Source organism: Stegostoma tigrinum, chromosome 37 (assembly GCF_030684315.1).
Source record: "Stegostoma tigrinum isolate sSteTig4 chromosome 37, sSteTig4.hap1, whole genome shotgun sequence".
In the NCBI taxonomy this organism is placed as follows: domain Eukaryota; kingdom Metazoa; phylum Chordata; class Chondrichthyes; order Orectolobiformes; family Stegostomatidae; genus Stegostoma; species Stegostoma tigrinum.
Genome location: NC_081390.1, coordinates 5,490,316 through 5,505,583, shown reverse-complemented (window position 1 = coordinate 5,505,583; position 15,268 = coordinate 5,490,316). Strand labels below are relative to the sequence as shown.

General features: G+C 45.4%; 1 protein-coding gene across 9 annotated transcripts in view; it reads right to left on the bottom strand.

The window, feature by feature from the left end:
- The window catches only part of LOC125467438 (PDZ and LIM domain protein 7), a 207,567-nt gene that overhangs the window by 98,012 nt on the left and 94,287 nt on the right, over window positions 1-15,268 (bottom strand). For 2 of the 9 annotated variants that reach the window (XM_059640255.1, XM_059640258.1), the window contains exon 6: window positions 6,635-6,835. The exons of 6 other annotated variants lie outside the window; for them this stretch is intronic. In XM_059640255.1, coding sequence (XP_059496238.1) covers window positions 6,635-6,835 — 201 coding nt within the window. Of the gene's footprint in view, window positions 1-4,440; window positions 4,462-6,634; window positions 6,836-15,268 lie in introns of all 9 variants that reach the window. One more of the 9 variants, XM_059640254.1, reaches the window with a different exon arrangement.

Sequence of the window (15,268 nt, the reverse complement as noted above, 5' to 3'; positions counted from 1 at the left end):
TCCCAGTGAGAGGCAAATGTTAAATCCATATAAGCCTGGCGGTCAGGTGGCAGGGTGAGTGGAACCACAGGAATTAAGCAGGATGGAAGGGAAAACAAAATAATTTGTCTCTAAACAGTGTTTTCAGGTGGGTATAATCCAGAGTGGGTAGTTGTGGAGCAGTGAATTGGCTTTCTTACCCAGCTGTCCAACGTAAGAGAGGATTGGAAAGCAAGACGGAAGAAAAAAACAATGTAGGAATGGTGGATGAAGCAAGGTTCTGAAGTGTGAGCCAACTTTTCATGAAAACAATCTTGAAGTCAGTTAGTTAAGTACTCACCTCTACATCAATGCAGGTCATCTTTCTTCTGTTCCAGACTGGGACTCATCAGCTGATTATAGTTGGCTTGAAAGACAAGTCCTAGCTAAATGTTCACATTCATCTAGGTTGCCTTTGGCTACTCACAGATAACATATTCTCACCCTACCTCTTCCTGCAGAAGCCAATGAGTAGGGATAAGAGCATGGCATGCGATTAACCAATCATGTCCAGAGTCCAGAAACTGTACATTTAGATCAACCATTGCAAGCAGATTTGTAATGCTTTTCATTTTCTAAAATGGGATGGTGTTTCCATAAGATGTCAGGTAAGAATAGGCCATTTAAGGTCTTGAGCCTGCTCCACCATTCAATAAAATCATGACTTAGTTTCCACCTACTTCCCCGCACTATCCTTCATTTCCTCAGTGTGCAAAGACATTAGAAATGGAATGAGTGTATCATGATCCCCACCTCCTTTTAGAGTTGCTCCATCCCAATAATGGAGTTATTTCAACCGTAATTTAGACCTTGATCATATGGATGAGAATAAAGCAACTAAACTGAATTAAGTCCAGATATCCTAAAACAAGAAAGGCAATTATTTTGTTCGATGGACATCCAGGCACATTTGACCTATCTAAATCACATATAAAGTTTATAGTAAAGGAGCAACTCTTAAAAAATGTACTATAGGTTGTAATTAAAAAATGAGCTGCAAAGATTATTGAACTGACAGGCAGTAAACATCACTATGAAATATTACAAGTAGTTGCCAACCTTGGATCATTAGTTCAAGGGACATTAATAATTTCCCCAAAAGCTGGGATGTTGAAGTTAAGTATGGAATACTGAAAATTAAATCCAGTTTGTATATATCAGTTAAAGAATTGAGAATCAGGACAAAAATATCAGACATACTTCCATTCTATGTTATATGTATAATAGCAAACAAAATTGCATTCCATCAACATCCATCGGGTGTTGGGACAACCTTAATTTCTAGATCGAACTGAACATTCCCTACCAGCCAACAGTCAACAAATGGACAGAAACAAAATTACTGCTGACGTTGGCAGGAAAGGAATGTCTGTACCTCAGATAAATTCTCTGTAGAGTTTTATAGACAGCATGTAGAATGTGTGACCCAAACAAAAACAGGCTAAAAATTTTAAATCTTCATAGGCATCTCTCAAACATCTTGGATTTGCCTTATTACTTGCACGCAGTCCTCATTCAGAAGGTAAACCACAGATAAACAGCACTGTGCTTAACTGACCAGTACCTTAAAAATGTACCATCCGACTACTTAACCAGCAGGTTTTGTACTCTGAAGTTATTCTTCATTATCACCTGCTTTCTTTAACCATTTTTTGCCTGAAGTCTCATTTCCCTGCTACAGTCATAGTAAAGAATGCTAACAGCAATGCCCAGCTGTCACCTCTTAATATCAACAGAAGTTCCATCATCAATTCATTGGTATAAACATTGTATGTTATTTTCTCTGAAGTTCAATGGCCCCAAAGCAAAACAATGCTAAGTACGAAGATTTCATCATAACATCATTTAGCCCATCACTTGACATGTCACAGTGAAGCCCTGTTGCTATTCCTGTCACTGGGGGCATCATCATAAGAGTCAGTACTGTCAATATATAGAAATGGATCATATAGACAATTTTGCAATTGGTGTTACTTTAATTACTGTACACATTTCACAGAAACACTTTCATTCAGCAATTGTCAGTAGAATTATTAAACAATGTTAGAAGATCTCACACTTTTCAAAATAAGTATGGAACAGACAGATTTGATTTATGGTTGGCTAGGACAGCTGAAACTAATTTTTTTGGTCTCCAGCCATCGTTCAAATCTCCAAACAGCCTAACCCCATCATTCCACTATTTCTGTGGATGACATGATAGATTCCCCTTGGTATTTTATGTTTTAAACAATTGTAGCCTTTTTGACAACACAACCTTTTATGCATATATCAGACTAAAACACAGCTCTCTGCCAATCAATAACTTACATTTCTTTTAAGATTAATACTATGAAGTTTGTACCTCCTCAGATACAAACTCATGTGATTGAATAACCTTTATTAATGGCTGCACAAAACATTCCAACAGTCTCCAACCTTCTACTCAAGACATTCTTGAGTGCATTCCTGATTATAGTCCACTCCAAAACGTTAGAGCAGTTACACTGTATACAGAAGTTAATTTTGTCACTGGGTGGTTTTGAACCATGACACCAAACTCTGACAGCGGTAGTTAGCTCAGGTTAGGAATATCAAAATCAAATGAATTTCTGGCTTATACAGTGAAAGAGTCTATAGATCAGGGACAACCTACGGATTGACTTGGTAGTTTTAAAATATGAGTTATAGTACATATTACACACTCAGTTTGACATTCCATGCAACATTTTGGGAATTGTAAGGGCAGACATCAGCATTTTAGGTTTACACTGATTTTTACCAAATTAAAATAAGTGCAAAAACACTGCCGGAAGAATTCCTTACACATTTTAATTTTTCTAGATAATATTTGAACTCACTTGTGTGTGCTGAAGGTATGCATTAGGAATGCAGGATATCTCAGGAACATGAAAACAACGTTTGGTCCCAAAAAGCCACCAAATTGTTGAGAACACCAAATATTGACACCACTGTGGCTCATTTATACCTAGTATCTTACTCCTTTAGTCTATTATTATGAAACAGATTGGTCGAACATCTTTGTCTTCTTTTAATATTCTAATATTTAAAGTTTGACTTCCTCATCTGTGGTATCAACGGTGACTGTGATCAACTTTGGTGATTTCCTTCCATACCTCACTTCCATTAAAGTACAATCTAGTTTCCCTAACCTTGTCTTTAGTTTAAATTCTCAAAAAAAGTCAACTTTTTTTGCCTTGCACTGCACTCTCTTTTAGGACATAATACCTTCCCTACACAATTAAGAACCCTGACATCAATCAATGATTCTGTTCCTGTTTGGTTGACCTATACACATCTTCCCATGACTACTGGTTTCTTTATTCTACAATTCTATAGATTAATGATAGCTGCCAGCTGGGCTGATTATGTTTGCAACAGTTCACTTTTCTAATTAATATGCTGCTTTGCCATTTCATTAAGCCCATAGTCTTAAGTTTGGACTGATTACTTTGTATTTATCTACTTTAAACTCTGCTGGTCAAGATATATATTTTTGAATCAGATTTGATTGCAAAGGATAAACATTGCCCATAAATAAAAAGGTCAATTCTGAAACAGTATCCAGATGAACAATGGGTCATTAGGTGAAACAAATAACTGATGATACCCATCATTTTAGGAGGCTTTCATAAGTACATAATGGAAGTCAAATGCAAGCACTGCCTTCATACCATCAGATTACTAACCAGCGGTCAGCTTTACATCGCAGATTGTCAAATAGGCACAGATATATTATATGCAAACACTTCCACCTCTCCTCACCATGTCCTAACACAAACATCAAACTGACATTAATAAAGCTATCTGAAAAACACTGTGGTCCTGTCCCATTTCAGCCAAATCCTGTGAATTTGGACTAGCACATCATGTATTTCTCTTTAGGTCCACATTCACCTTACAGAACATTAAATGGCTTATTCTATTGGTTTATTTAGACACTGTGTGAAGCCTCTCTCTACATTGCAAACTTCCAAGTTAGAAGCAGGTGGACTAGGGTAATGCGAGACCATGAAAAGTAGGCCTTCCACACCACATCCCATGAAACTGGGCTTCTTTGTACCCATTCAATTGCAACTGATGTGACTAGCATCAAACAACTGGCAGCACAAATTCCCCTTCCAAAAATATTAATGCTGTCAAGAGTCTAATAATTGAAAAGCTGACAAATGGTCACATTTCAGATTATTTGTTATTGATGGGGGTGGGAACAGTAAAATGCTTTTAGAAAATATTCAGATTTTTTTCCCTAAAAATAGAAACCAAAAATGAAGATGTCATGACACAATTTCAATGTAAAACAAAAAAATAGAAATTCCCACCTCCCCGATCTATGATTGAAATGGTGTCGCTGGCCCATGTGAGTTTAGTACGATTGTGTTAAGAAACAATAGTATGGTTATGAAAGATGGACCTACTTACGCAAATGGAGGTTCAGGACCACTGAGGGTCATATGATCAAACACCACCAGGGCATTGATCATTGGTGTCCATGATTATTAGGAGGTAGGTTGATTTGATTGACAAGTAACAATAAGTGACAATGACAATTGTGTGTTAGAAATGGGAATGGTGGAGGGGGTGAGAGAGTGGGGTAGGTGGGGTTGGAGGTCGTTGGTTGGGGTTGGAGAAAGAGAAGCAATACACAGTTAGAATAAAATATTGGTTTACCAAACAAAACATGAAAATATCGCAACACAAATCCCTGACCTACAGAGGATTTTCAACATTGTCGACAATTCAGAAGACCTCAGCAAGCTATCCAAAGGGGAGAGCACACAATTACAAGGAGAACTTACACTACATAAACTGTTACCACAGTGAAGGTACAATCAGATAAGGCCAGTTTCAGATATCATCAGTGTAGAAAACTCTAAAAGATGTTACATTATAAAGGTAACATGATATCATTTGCAAAACTTGAGTCTTAATATAAAAAAATCTTTTATATCATGAATCGGAGTTCAATGCTTTTTCCCCTTTTACTTGTTAAATGATAGATCAGGTTTTGTACCCAACATTGAGCACTTCCAAATCAATATACATTGTTAGATGGATGGTACAGATCTTTTGGTACAATGTCCCAATTTCAATCAGTTTCTACTACCATTGTCACTCTTCCAACTTGAACAGAGGCCAATTCAGTGGACTGTAAGTAGCATTATCAATTTAATACCCAATAAAAATACAGGTTGCTCTGAATGCTTGTTTCCCAGGAACTGAGGCAACCTCGAGTAAACTCATTTCACTGACGACAACCAACAAAAAGTTAATTCCATTTTCTATGTTCAAATGCTATAGCAGCAAATTACATCCCTCAATCAACTTAAAATCAACAGCAGTGATTATATTCAATGCTCCATCTTGTTTGACGAAGTACAAGAATGATTGGTGATAGCCTGAAATTCAAAATGGCATGGGAATTTCAGGCTGGCAAGACAGTGCAGTTCTTTCAAGATAGGTGAGCATCAGTCACAGGCAGATAGATTATATCAGTTGGAGAACATACCAGTCATTTATTTAACACATATACCAGTTATTACTGACTCTATGACAACCAAAGGGAGCCTTACAAATTGAAGCCTTTATCCAATAGTAAGCAACGCAATTACCAGTAAAACTTCATCCATGACATGAATTTTTAAAACCCAACATAAAATGTAAGTAATGCATCAAATTGTGTTGACAATTAAGGCCCCTCTGCCAAAGTTAAGGCTGCAAAGAAAAGAAACACATTCTGATTTCAACCTCTGACTGACCCCTAAGGAATCCAAGTGTTCAACGCCAGATGTAGGCAGCACATATACAGTCAGACAGACGTACACAAACATACAGCTACATCTATAGACAGCTCATGTGCCATGGAATATGTTGAATAGGTTGGAAAAAGCTGTTGCATAGAGAGGCCCTGAAGAGCAAAGTTCCTAAAAATTCTGAAAATTAAACTCACTAATGTCTGTTCTATCCACAGCACTAAAAAATAAAACTACACAAACCCAGCCAATAATTTCATGACGGGCAGTTGGCCCTTTTGCTTCACTTGGACCTGACAGAGATCTGGTGTCAAATCCTGGGTCTTGCCACTCAAATATGTCAAACAGGAACCATTCCTTTGATTTTGCCCTGTGGGCAATGGGCGGAGATGGGCAGTCCATGTTGAGTACAGGCATAGAAACAGGCCATTGAGCCGAACCATCCTTTGCCATTAAGCAACACCAAGGGAGAAAGGAAGCACAGATGAAGATGGGAAAAAAACGTACATCAAGATGGCAGCTGCAAATCAGTGCTTCATTGCTGAAGTTTGTGTTTCTGAGGCTAGACACCTCTCCAAATGTCCAGATTCAACTCTAGTTCCCAGTCTCTTTTGTTTTTTAACCCTCATGGCAATGGACTCTCTGCAGAGTTTGAAAGAACATGTTCCTAAAGGAATCGCTCAACTTATCAGGACAGAAGTTAATTTTTCATTTGCTATCATCAATTAATTACCATCTTTTTACTATATGTTAACCACTTCACACATTTCAAATAGCCTTTTTGTCTATAAACTTCAATGATACACTTTGGTTCCTTAGGGTCTTTGCATGCAGGCAACAGATCTTAGATTCTCTTAGCCTACCTTGAAAGATCACTGCCTCTGGCATGAGCCTGGCCAGCAATGGCATCCATGATGGCATCTTGGGAGTACATGCTGATGGGGGTGTTATACTGGGCATGGATGATGGTGGCCTTCCCACCAGGACCTCTCACCTCGATGGGCTTGTGTGTGGACAACACAGAATCCTTCAGGATGTTGGGGTTGAAATGATCCGTATACTCACTATCAGTCGTGGGAGTGAGAAAGGACAGGAGAGCAAATGGTGAAAAGGAAGAAAGCAATGCAGGGAAACATTTCTCTGGGGTGAGGGAGAGAAGTGGCAATGGGTAAGCAGAAGTTACTTGTACCTCCCCATTTCTGATTCCAAATTCAGAACCTAAGAGGAAATTACATACGCTTGTATGAAAAGACAACTTGCCAATCTTCTATGTAAACCCCTCTATTTCAATTCTCTCATTCTGAGGCTTAAATATGTTGACTATTGTATATCATTTTGGGTCCCACTTTTAATACCTTATTGATGATTGGGCTTAAGAATGACATTTGATAAGGTGCCATATAAAATGTTATTGCACAAGATACAAGCTCACTGATATTAGCGGTAATGTATGAACTTGGGTACAGGATTGGTTAACGCAAAGAATACAGTCGGGGATAATGTGGCTTTTTCAGGTTGGAATGACAAAAATTAGAGTGCCTCAAAGATTAATCATAAGGCCTCAATTGTTTATTATCTATATTGATAACTTGGAAGAGGGGGCAGAATGTAATGAATTTGTTGATGATACAAGAATAGGCAGGAGGGCAAGTTGTAATGAAGACACATTGAATCTGCATAGGTTCAGTTAGTGGGCAATTACTTAGTGGATAGAGCTTAAAGTATGAGGTTGAACATTTTGGTAGGAAGAATCAAAAGTAGAATACTATTCAAATTGATAGAGACTCCAGAAAAGTATAATACGTGGATCTGAGTGTTCTTGTGCATGAAGCTGCAGCAAACAATTAAAAAGGCAAATGGAATTTTGACCTTTATTGCTAGTGTGGTGGAGTTTAAAAATAGATAAATCTTGTTACAATTGTAAAGGGTATTGCTGAGGCTGCAGCTGGAGAATTGTGCACAATTTTGGTCAATGTATTCAAAAAAGGATAGGCTGGCATTGAAGACAAACGAGACTCATCAGGCTGATTCCTGAGATGAAGGGGGTGACTTATCAAGAACAGTTAAACAGATTAGGACTTTATTCATTTGAGTTTAGAGTGGTGATCTTATTGAAACATGCAAGATCCTGGTGGGTTTCACAGGGTAGATCTTGAGAAGATGTTTCTGCTAGTGGGAAATCTCAAATTTGGGACATAGTTGGAGAATCCCATAAAACTGCGATATGAAGGAAAGGGCTGGAATTTTCTGCACCAGAGAGTTGTGGAGGCTATATCACTGAGAGTAGATCGATTTTTGAAATATCAAGGACTGGAAGGCTATGCTGAGCTGGTACAAAAGAGATGTTGAAGTTATAATCTTATAGAATGGCAGGGCAGATACTCCTACTCCATTCTCTTATGTGACTCCTGTTAAAAGTGGTGCATATGTCATTGTGAGTCACTGAAAAGAGAAAGCAGTAGTAAAAGATTTGTTGATCTTGGGAGATACTATCAACACTCAGCCCTCAAACAGTTCAAACAGTAAAAGAGAACAAAAATAAATACACAGTTAAAAGAAATGTCAAAGGTCTTGAATGTCATTAAAGTTGTACTTAGAACCAAAGACTTACGGTGATTTTAAGTAGTTTAATAGTGTTATGTTAGCAAATCAATCACAGTATATCCTGACTTCTACCACCTTGCTGGAGACAGCTAGGTGGAATCAGCAGGGGCTGCTGGAGGGAAGCAGAGAGAATTCAGAGGACAGGCACCATGTTTTTGTTTGCAGAGATCCTCCAGTCAAGGTTAATTAATTCCAAAGAGACCAATCAATGGGAAACGAGGCTTCACTTAGGTTCAGCAATGGATATGGAAGGAGGTAACCAAATAGCTCTGAAACGTCTGCTTATCCATACCCAATGTCTACATACTGCCAAGAGCAAGTACAGGCCATGCAGGTCACTAGCTCAGTAGGGGTTGTTCAACCAGGTCTCAGTTTTTGAACTCCATTCCATCCATACCTTCCCAGTTCCAGTAAAGACAAATGTGTGAATCATTTAAACAGAAATGTTTCCTGCATTATAGCTTTGCAGTACTTTCAAACAAGGAGCCATTAGCAACTCAATTCCAGGAATGTTGGAGAACACCTTCAGATGTAAAGTTTAAGGAATAAGCAATGTGATTATTTCCTCTCCACTCTGCGGTCAGTTAAGTCAAGCAGTTTTATTTTACCCTCCATAAAAGGAATATAAGAAAAAGAGGCTTGAAGATGGCGAGTTTTGAGAAGATTTGTAGCTTAGGTTGAGGTTTCGGATATAAGTTTGCTCGCTGAGCTAAAAGGTTTGTTTTCAGACGTTTCGTCATCATTCTAGGTAACATCATCAGTGAGCCTCCGGTGAAGCGCTGGTGTTATGTCCCGCTTTCTATTTACGTGTTTAGGTTTCCTTGGGTTGGTGATGTCATTTCCTGTGTTGATGTCATTTCCTGTTCTTTTTCTCAGAGGGTAGTAGATGGGCTCCAAATCAAGGTGTTTGTTGATGGAGTTCTGGTTGGAATGCCATCAACAAACACATTGATTTGGAGCCCATCTACCACCCTCTGAGAAAAAGAACAGGAAATGACATCAACACAGGAAATGACATCACCAACCCAAGGAAACCTAAACACGTAAATAGAAAGCGGGACATAACACCAGCGCTTCACCGGAGGCTCACTGATGATGTTACCTAGAATGGTGACGGATTGTCTGGGAACGCACCTTCCAGCTCAGTGAACCAGCTTACATCCAGAACAAAATAAAGACCCACTCTTTTGTGGACTGAGAAGAGGAGAGCGCGACTGTGTTGGGGGTGGAAGGAAGACGTCGGGTTGGCTGTGCACCCTTGCAACCGGTGAATCTTAATGCTGGCTTCGGCCTAACGCTGGTTCAGGGGAGCAGCCAACCTGCAACGATGACTGCGGCAAGTGCTTGTGCCGCAGGTCAGGGAGTCCGGAACACCATCCGCGTTTCCGTGAAGAAGGTGGATGAAGTTGCACCTGTGGACTGCACCTTCTTCGTGAAGACGGTCCTGTTGGACTGTTCTGAGTTTGCTGCTGTGGACATTTACTGCCTGCAGGATTTCTCTGGAGGAGGTTTCTACGATGTAACCTTCAGGAGTGCCAAGCTTTGTGAGCACTTCCTGGAGGTTTTCAAGGAGAAAGGAGGTGAGGGCCCCCTCTCTGTACTGACAGCCGTCCCGCTGTTCGTGATGCCAGCGCAGAGGAGCCGTATGGTGACTATACACATGTACAACCCGCATGTGCCAGCAGCTGATGTCCTGACCTTCCTCGGAAAGTATGTGAAGGTGGAAGGGGACCTAACCAACATCATGGACCCCTTCGGGATCTGGACCAGTAAGAGGCAGGTCGGGGTGACACAGAAGACGGGCGCAGACGGGAATATCGTACACCCACCGTCCAGCTTCGTGATCGGCGGGAGCAAGGGCTACCAAAGTCTGCCAAGCCTGTGGTAGGTCAGGTCACGTGGCGGCCGACTGCAAAGCCACCATCTGCAGGAACTGCAGGGAGGAGGGACACCTTGCAAAGGATTGCCCACAAGAAAAGAGCTGCAACCTTTGCGGGGAAGCGGGACACCTCGCTAGGGCATGCCCGTGGCGGGGAACCACCTACGCCCAGGTCGCCGGCAGGGGCAATGCGGGGCAAGCCCCCCCCCCCCCCGCCCCACCCCAGGAGGAGAGGAAGGCACCAGGCCCCTGCAAGGACCCCCCTAGTGTGCAGGAGGGCTAGGTTGTGCAGGAGGGCCCAGCCCCACAGGACGGACCCAAGGCCAGCAAAGCGCCCCTGTAGGCTCCGCTCCCCCCCGACAAACCAAAGTCGATGGAGGAGGCGACAGGTGACCCAGGGGAGTGGACGACGGTCTGGAGGGCGAGGAGGAAGGCGCGCCAGCGGGCCCCGGCACCACAACCATCAGGCGGGAAGAGGCAGCTACAGGGGGGCTATAAGAGCTCTTTTGACGAGGGGGATTCGGAGGAGGCCCGCCCAAAGCAGAAGCTAAAGATCTCAAGGGAGAGGGAAAGCAGCACCCCGCTTCCAGGTGACGGGAGGCGTCCTGAGGCTCCCTCCGACACCCAGCCACATGCCGCTGGGGCCCCGGATGGCCCCCCAGAACCTTCAAGCGGAAAGCAGGAAACAGCGTGTCCCCAGCCTGACCCAGAGCTGGACTCTCCTGCCTCCGTACCCGCAACGGGGGGATGCCACTCGGAAGGCAGCACGGACGGTTCCCTGAGCCCGGACAGCGTCCAGCAGTTAGCCCGGGCAATGGGCATGAAGGGACAGATGGAGGGGCTAGACCTTGGACTTGGGGAGGGTACTGCGGTCACTGCCCACAATGGAGGTACAAGTTGTGAGCATTAATGTGCGCAGCGTCAAGTCCACCACAAGATGTGTGTCCACGTTGGCCTACCTGACCACAGTCAAGGCAGTCCTCCTGTTTCTTCAGGAGTGCAGGATACCACACCTCAGCAGGTACGGGAAATGGTCCGGCGCCTGGACCTGTGGGCCTTCAATCTGGTCGGGGGGGTAATGACTGTCGCTCCTCGAGCCTGGCTATTCTGCTGCAGGGGCGCAACTTCACCATCTCTCAAGTTCAGGAGGTGGTGGGGGGGCGCCTCCTAGTGGCTGACATCACCTACAGGAATGCTCCCCTGAGGCTGATCAACGTGTACGCCCCAGCGGTACGGAGTGAGCGGTTGGCCGTCCTGCAGCAGCTTCCACCCCTGCTGGCCACGTCCAGGCCGGTCATTCTAGGCGGAGACTTCAACTGCATCATCAATGCAGATGGAAGATCCGGTGTGGGAACAGCGGGTGGGGGGAGTCACCTGGACATCATGTCCAGATTCCTGATGGGCACGGTGAAGGACGCCAAGCTGCTCGACATCTTCAGCACCCCTGCAGTCAGAGCACAGCGAAGATACACCTGGTCACGGCCAGACGGGTCTATCCGCTCAAGGATAGACTTCCTGTTTGTGTCATGGGCGTTCTTGGTCAGGTCCACCGGCATCGAGCCGGTGTTCTTCTCTGACCACTGCCTCCTGCTGGCCGACTGTCACTTACAGGACGACCAGTCGGCCGGCAAGGGGACGTGGAACCTCAACATGACTCTGTTGACCCCAGAGAACGTCGAGGAGCTTAAGAGGGAATACACCAGTTGGAGAACCGTGAAACCCCTCTCTGAGTCTCCAGGCGACTGGTGGGAGACGGTGAAGGAGAATATCAAGAGGTTCTTTGTCCTCAAGGGTGTTCGGAAGGCGAGAGAGAGGTGGGGAAAGCTGTCGCGACTCCAGAAAAGGATGCAGAACCTGCTCCTTCTGCAGTTGATGGGGGTTGATGTCACGGAGGACCTCCGCGAGGTGAGGGGCCAGCAAGCCTCACTCTTCGCTGCGGAGGCCTCCAGGATAATCTTCCGGTCCAGGGTCCGCTCCGTGGAGCAGGACAAGACGCGCTTGCATTTCTTCTTTCAGTAGGTGCACAAAGAGAGCTCTGTGCTTAGCCGGCTGAAGAAGGATGATGGCTTGGGATGTCGTCTCGGCCCGACATTTTGAGGATCAGCAGATTCTTCTATGCCGGACTGTATGACGCAAAGCCCACGGACAGCACGGCCTCCAAGTCCTTCCTGTCATCTATCACGGAGGTCTTAGACGACGGCACGAGGGAGTGGCTGGACCAGCCGATATCCCTGGATGAGCTGACCAGAGCCCTCAAGTCCTTTGAGAGGAATAAGACTCCCGGGAGCGACCAGCTGTATTCCGTTCTGTGGGACCTGGTTGGCCAGGGCCTGCTGGAGGTGTACGATAGTGCGCTTCGGGCAGGGGAAATGTGCAAGTCCATGAGGAAGGGCATCATCACCCTCATTTACAAGAGGAAGGGGGGGAGGGAAGAAATTAAGAATTAGCGTCCCATTTCATTATTGAATGTGGACCTCAAAATCCTGGCCAAGGTCATCGCCAACCTGGTCAGGCCTGTCCTGGAGTCGGTGATTCACCCTGACCAAACCTGTGCTGTGCCGGGCAGGAAGATCGCTGAGAGCCTCACGCTCATCAGGGATACGATCGCCTATGTGCAGGACAGGAGGGTGGACACCTGCCTCGTCAGCCTGGACCAGGAGAAGGCCTTCGACAGGGTCTCTCATGCTTACATGAGGGACGTCCTCTCCAAATTGGGGTTCGGGGAGGGCATTGCAATTGGATCCGGCTGCTCTACACATACGTCGTTAGCGCAGTCTCGATCAACGGGTGAGAATCAGACAGTTTTCCGGTCAGATCTGGAGTCAGGCAGGACTGCCCACTCTCTCCTGCCTTGTTTGTGTGCTATATGGAGCACTTCGCCGCATCCATCAGGAAAGACGTGAGCCTGAAGGGCGTGACTATCCCAGGCAGCGGAGGCCTTCAGGTCAAGACCTCCCTGTACATGGATGATGTCGCCATCTTTTGCACCGATCGTTGGTCGGTGAGTAGGCTGTTGGACATCTGCGGCCAGTTTGAACTGGCCTCGGGCTAAGAGCGAGGCCATGTTCTTCGGGAACTGGGACGACTGCTCCTTCATCCCCTTCACTGTCAGGACAGACTACCTGCACGTGCTGGGTGTTTGGTTTGGTGGAGCTGGGGTGTGCACTAAGACTTGGGAGGAGCGTATCACCAAACTGAAGCAGAAGCTGGGCAGGTGGACGCTCCGATCCCTCTCCATCGCGGGTAAGAACCTGGTTGTCAGGTGCGAGGGGCTTTCAGTACTGTTGTATGTGGTGCAGGCTTGGCCTATTCCCTGGACCTGCGCCGCTGCGGTCACCCGGGCCATCTTCCACTTCATTTGGGGGTCGAGGATGGATCGGGTCCGCAGGCACACCATGTACAAAGACCTGGGAAAGGGCATACCGAACGCCACCCTCGCCCTGACGGCTACCTTTGTATGCGGCTGCATCAAGCTGTGCGTAGATCCTCAGTACGCAAACACCAAGTGTCACTACTTACTGAGGTTCTACCTGTCCCCGGTGTTGCGAAGGATGGGCCTGGCCTCGTTGCCGCGGAACGCTCCGAGTAGTTGGACCGTTCCGTACCACCTGTCCTTCGTGGAGAAATTTTTGAAAGGAAACACCTTTGACCACAAGGCCATCAGGCAGTGGTCAGCACGTAGTATCCTCGAGACCCTTCGTGAAAAGGAGAGGGTGGATCCCGTCGTGTGGTTCCCCACGCAGACTGCCAAAGTCGTTTGGCAGAATGCCTCACTGCCAGAACTTTCAAACAAGCATGAGGACATTGCTTGGCTGGCGGTGAGAGGGGCTCTGCCAGTGAGATCCTTTATGCATGCCCGGAATCTCAGTGCCACAGCACGCTGCCCTCGAGGCAGCTGCGGCGGGTTGGGGGGGGGGGGAGCGAGACCGCCTATCACCTCCTTCTGGAGTGTGCCTATGCGCAGGAGATCTGGAGGGGGATGCAGTGGTATTTGTCGAGGTTCGTCCCGAGCAGCTCCGTGACACGGGACTCTATGCTCTACGGGCTGTTTCCGGGGACGCACGCCAAGACCAACATCAACTGCGCCTGGAGGACCATCAATGCGGTGAAAGACGCTCTTTGGTCTGCCCACAACTTGCTGGTCTGCCAGCTGAAAGAACTGACCCCGACCGAGTGTTGCAGACTGGCGCACTCCAAGGTCCAGGACTACGTGCTGAGGGATGCGCTAAAGCTTGGGGCAGCCGCTGCCAAGGCGCGGTGGGGAAAGACCACCATATGAAACCCCTCGTCCAGAATAGAAACAAGAGCCCTATCTGGTAACTGGGCCCAGCTGGCACCTTCCCCAACTGGTCAGGGGGCCAACTGGGACTGTGCAGGGAGACGACTGTTGGGGTATTTTCTTTGCTTTGTTTTTTTTCTTCTTTGTTTCGTTTTCTCCTTTAGTTGGTGTACGTACCCCCTGGGTAACCTGGAGTGGCTTGAATGACTGGGTAGGTGTATAAACATTTTATTTTTTGTACATTCCATGAATAAAGTATATTTTTTCAAACAAAAAAAGGTGACAAAACGTCTGAAAATGAACCTTCCAGCTCAGCGAGCAAACTCACATCCAGGCTTGAAGATCTCGAACTAGCACAGAACCCCCTCAATAATCAGACCAGACTCCGCATGCATCCTACAAAACTGCTCCAAATATCCGGCATGCAGCACACAGCTCCATCCTTCTGCCCAACATGCATTGCTCAACCCATCCTTCTACCCAGCATGCACTACACAAACCAGTATGCACTGAAAAATCTAGCTTAAGGCCGCCAATGGTCATAGGGTGGCTTTAAGGAAGTTTTTCCACTTCAATATTTATGTTTGAGCTTCCCCCACACTCAACATTTTTTCAAGCATCAAAGTGCAGAATTGCCATGACTACACTTGGCTGCATTGAAAACCAGCAGTTCCTGAGTGGACAGTTCCAATTTCATAAAAATACATGTATACATTAGACACAACCACTAATTCT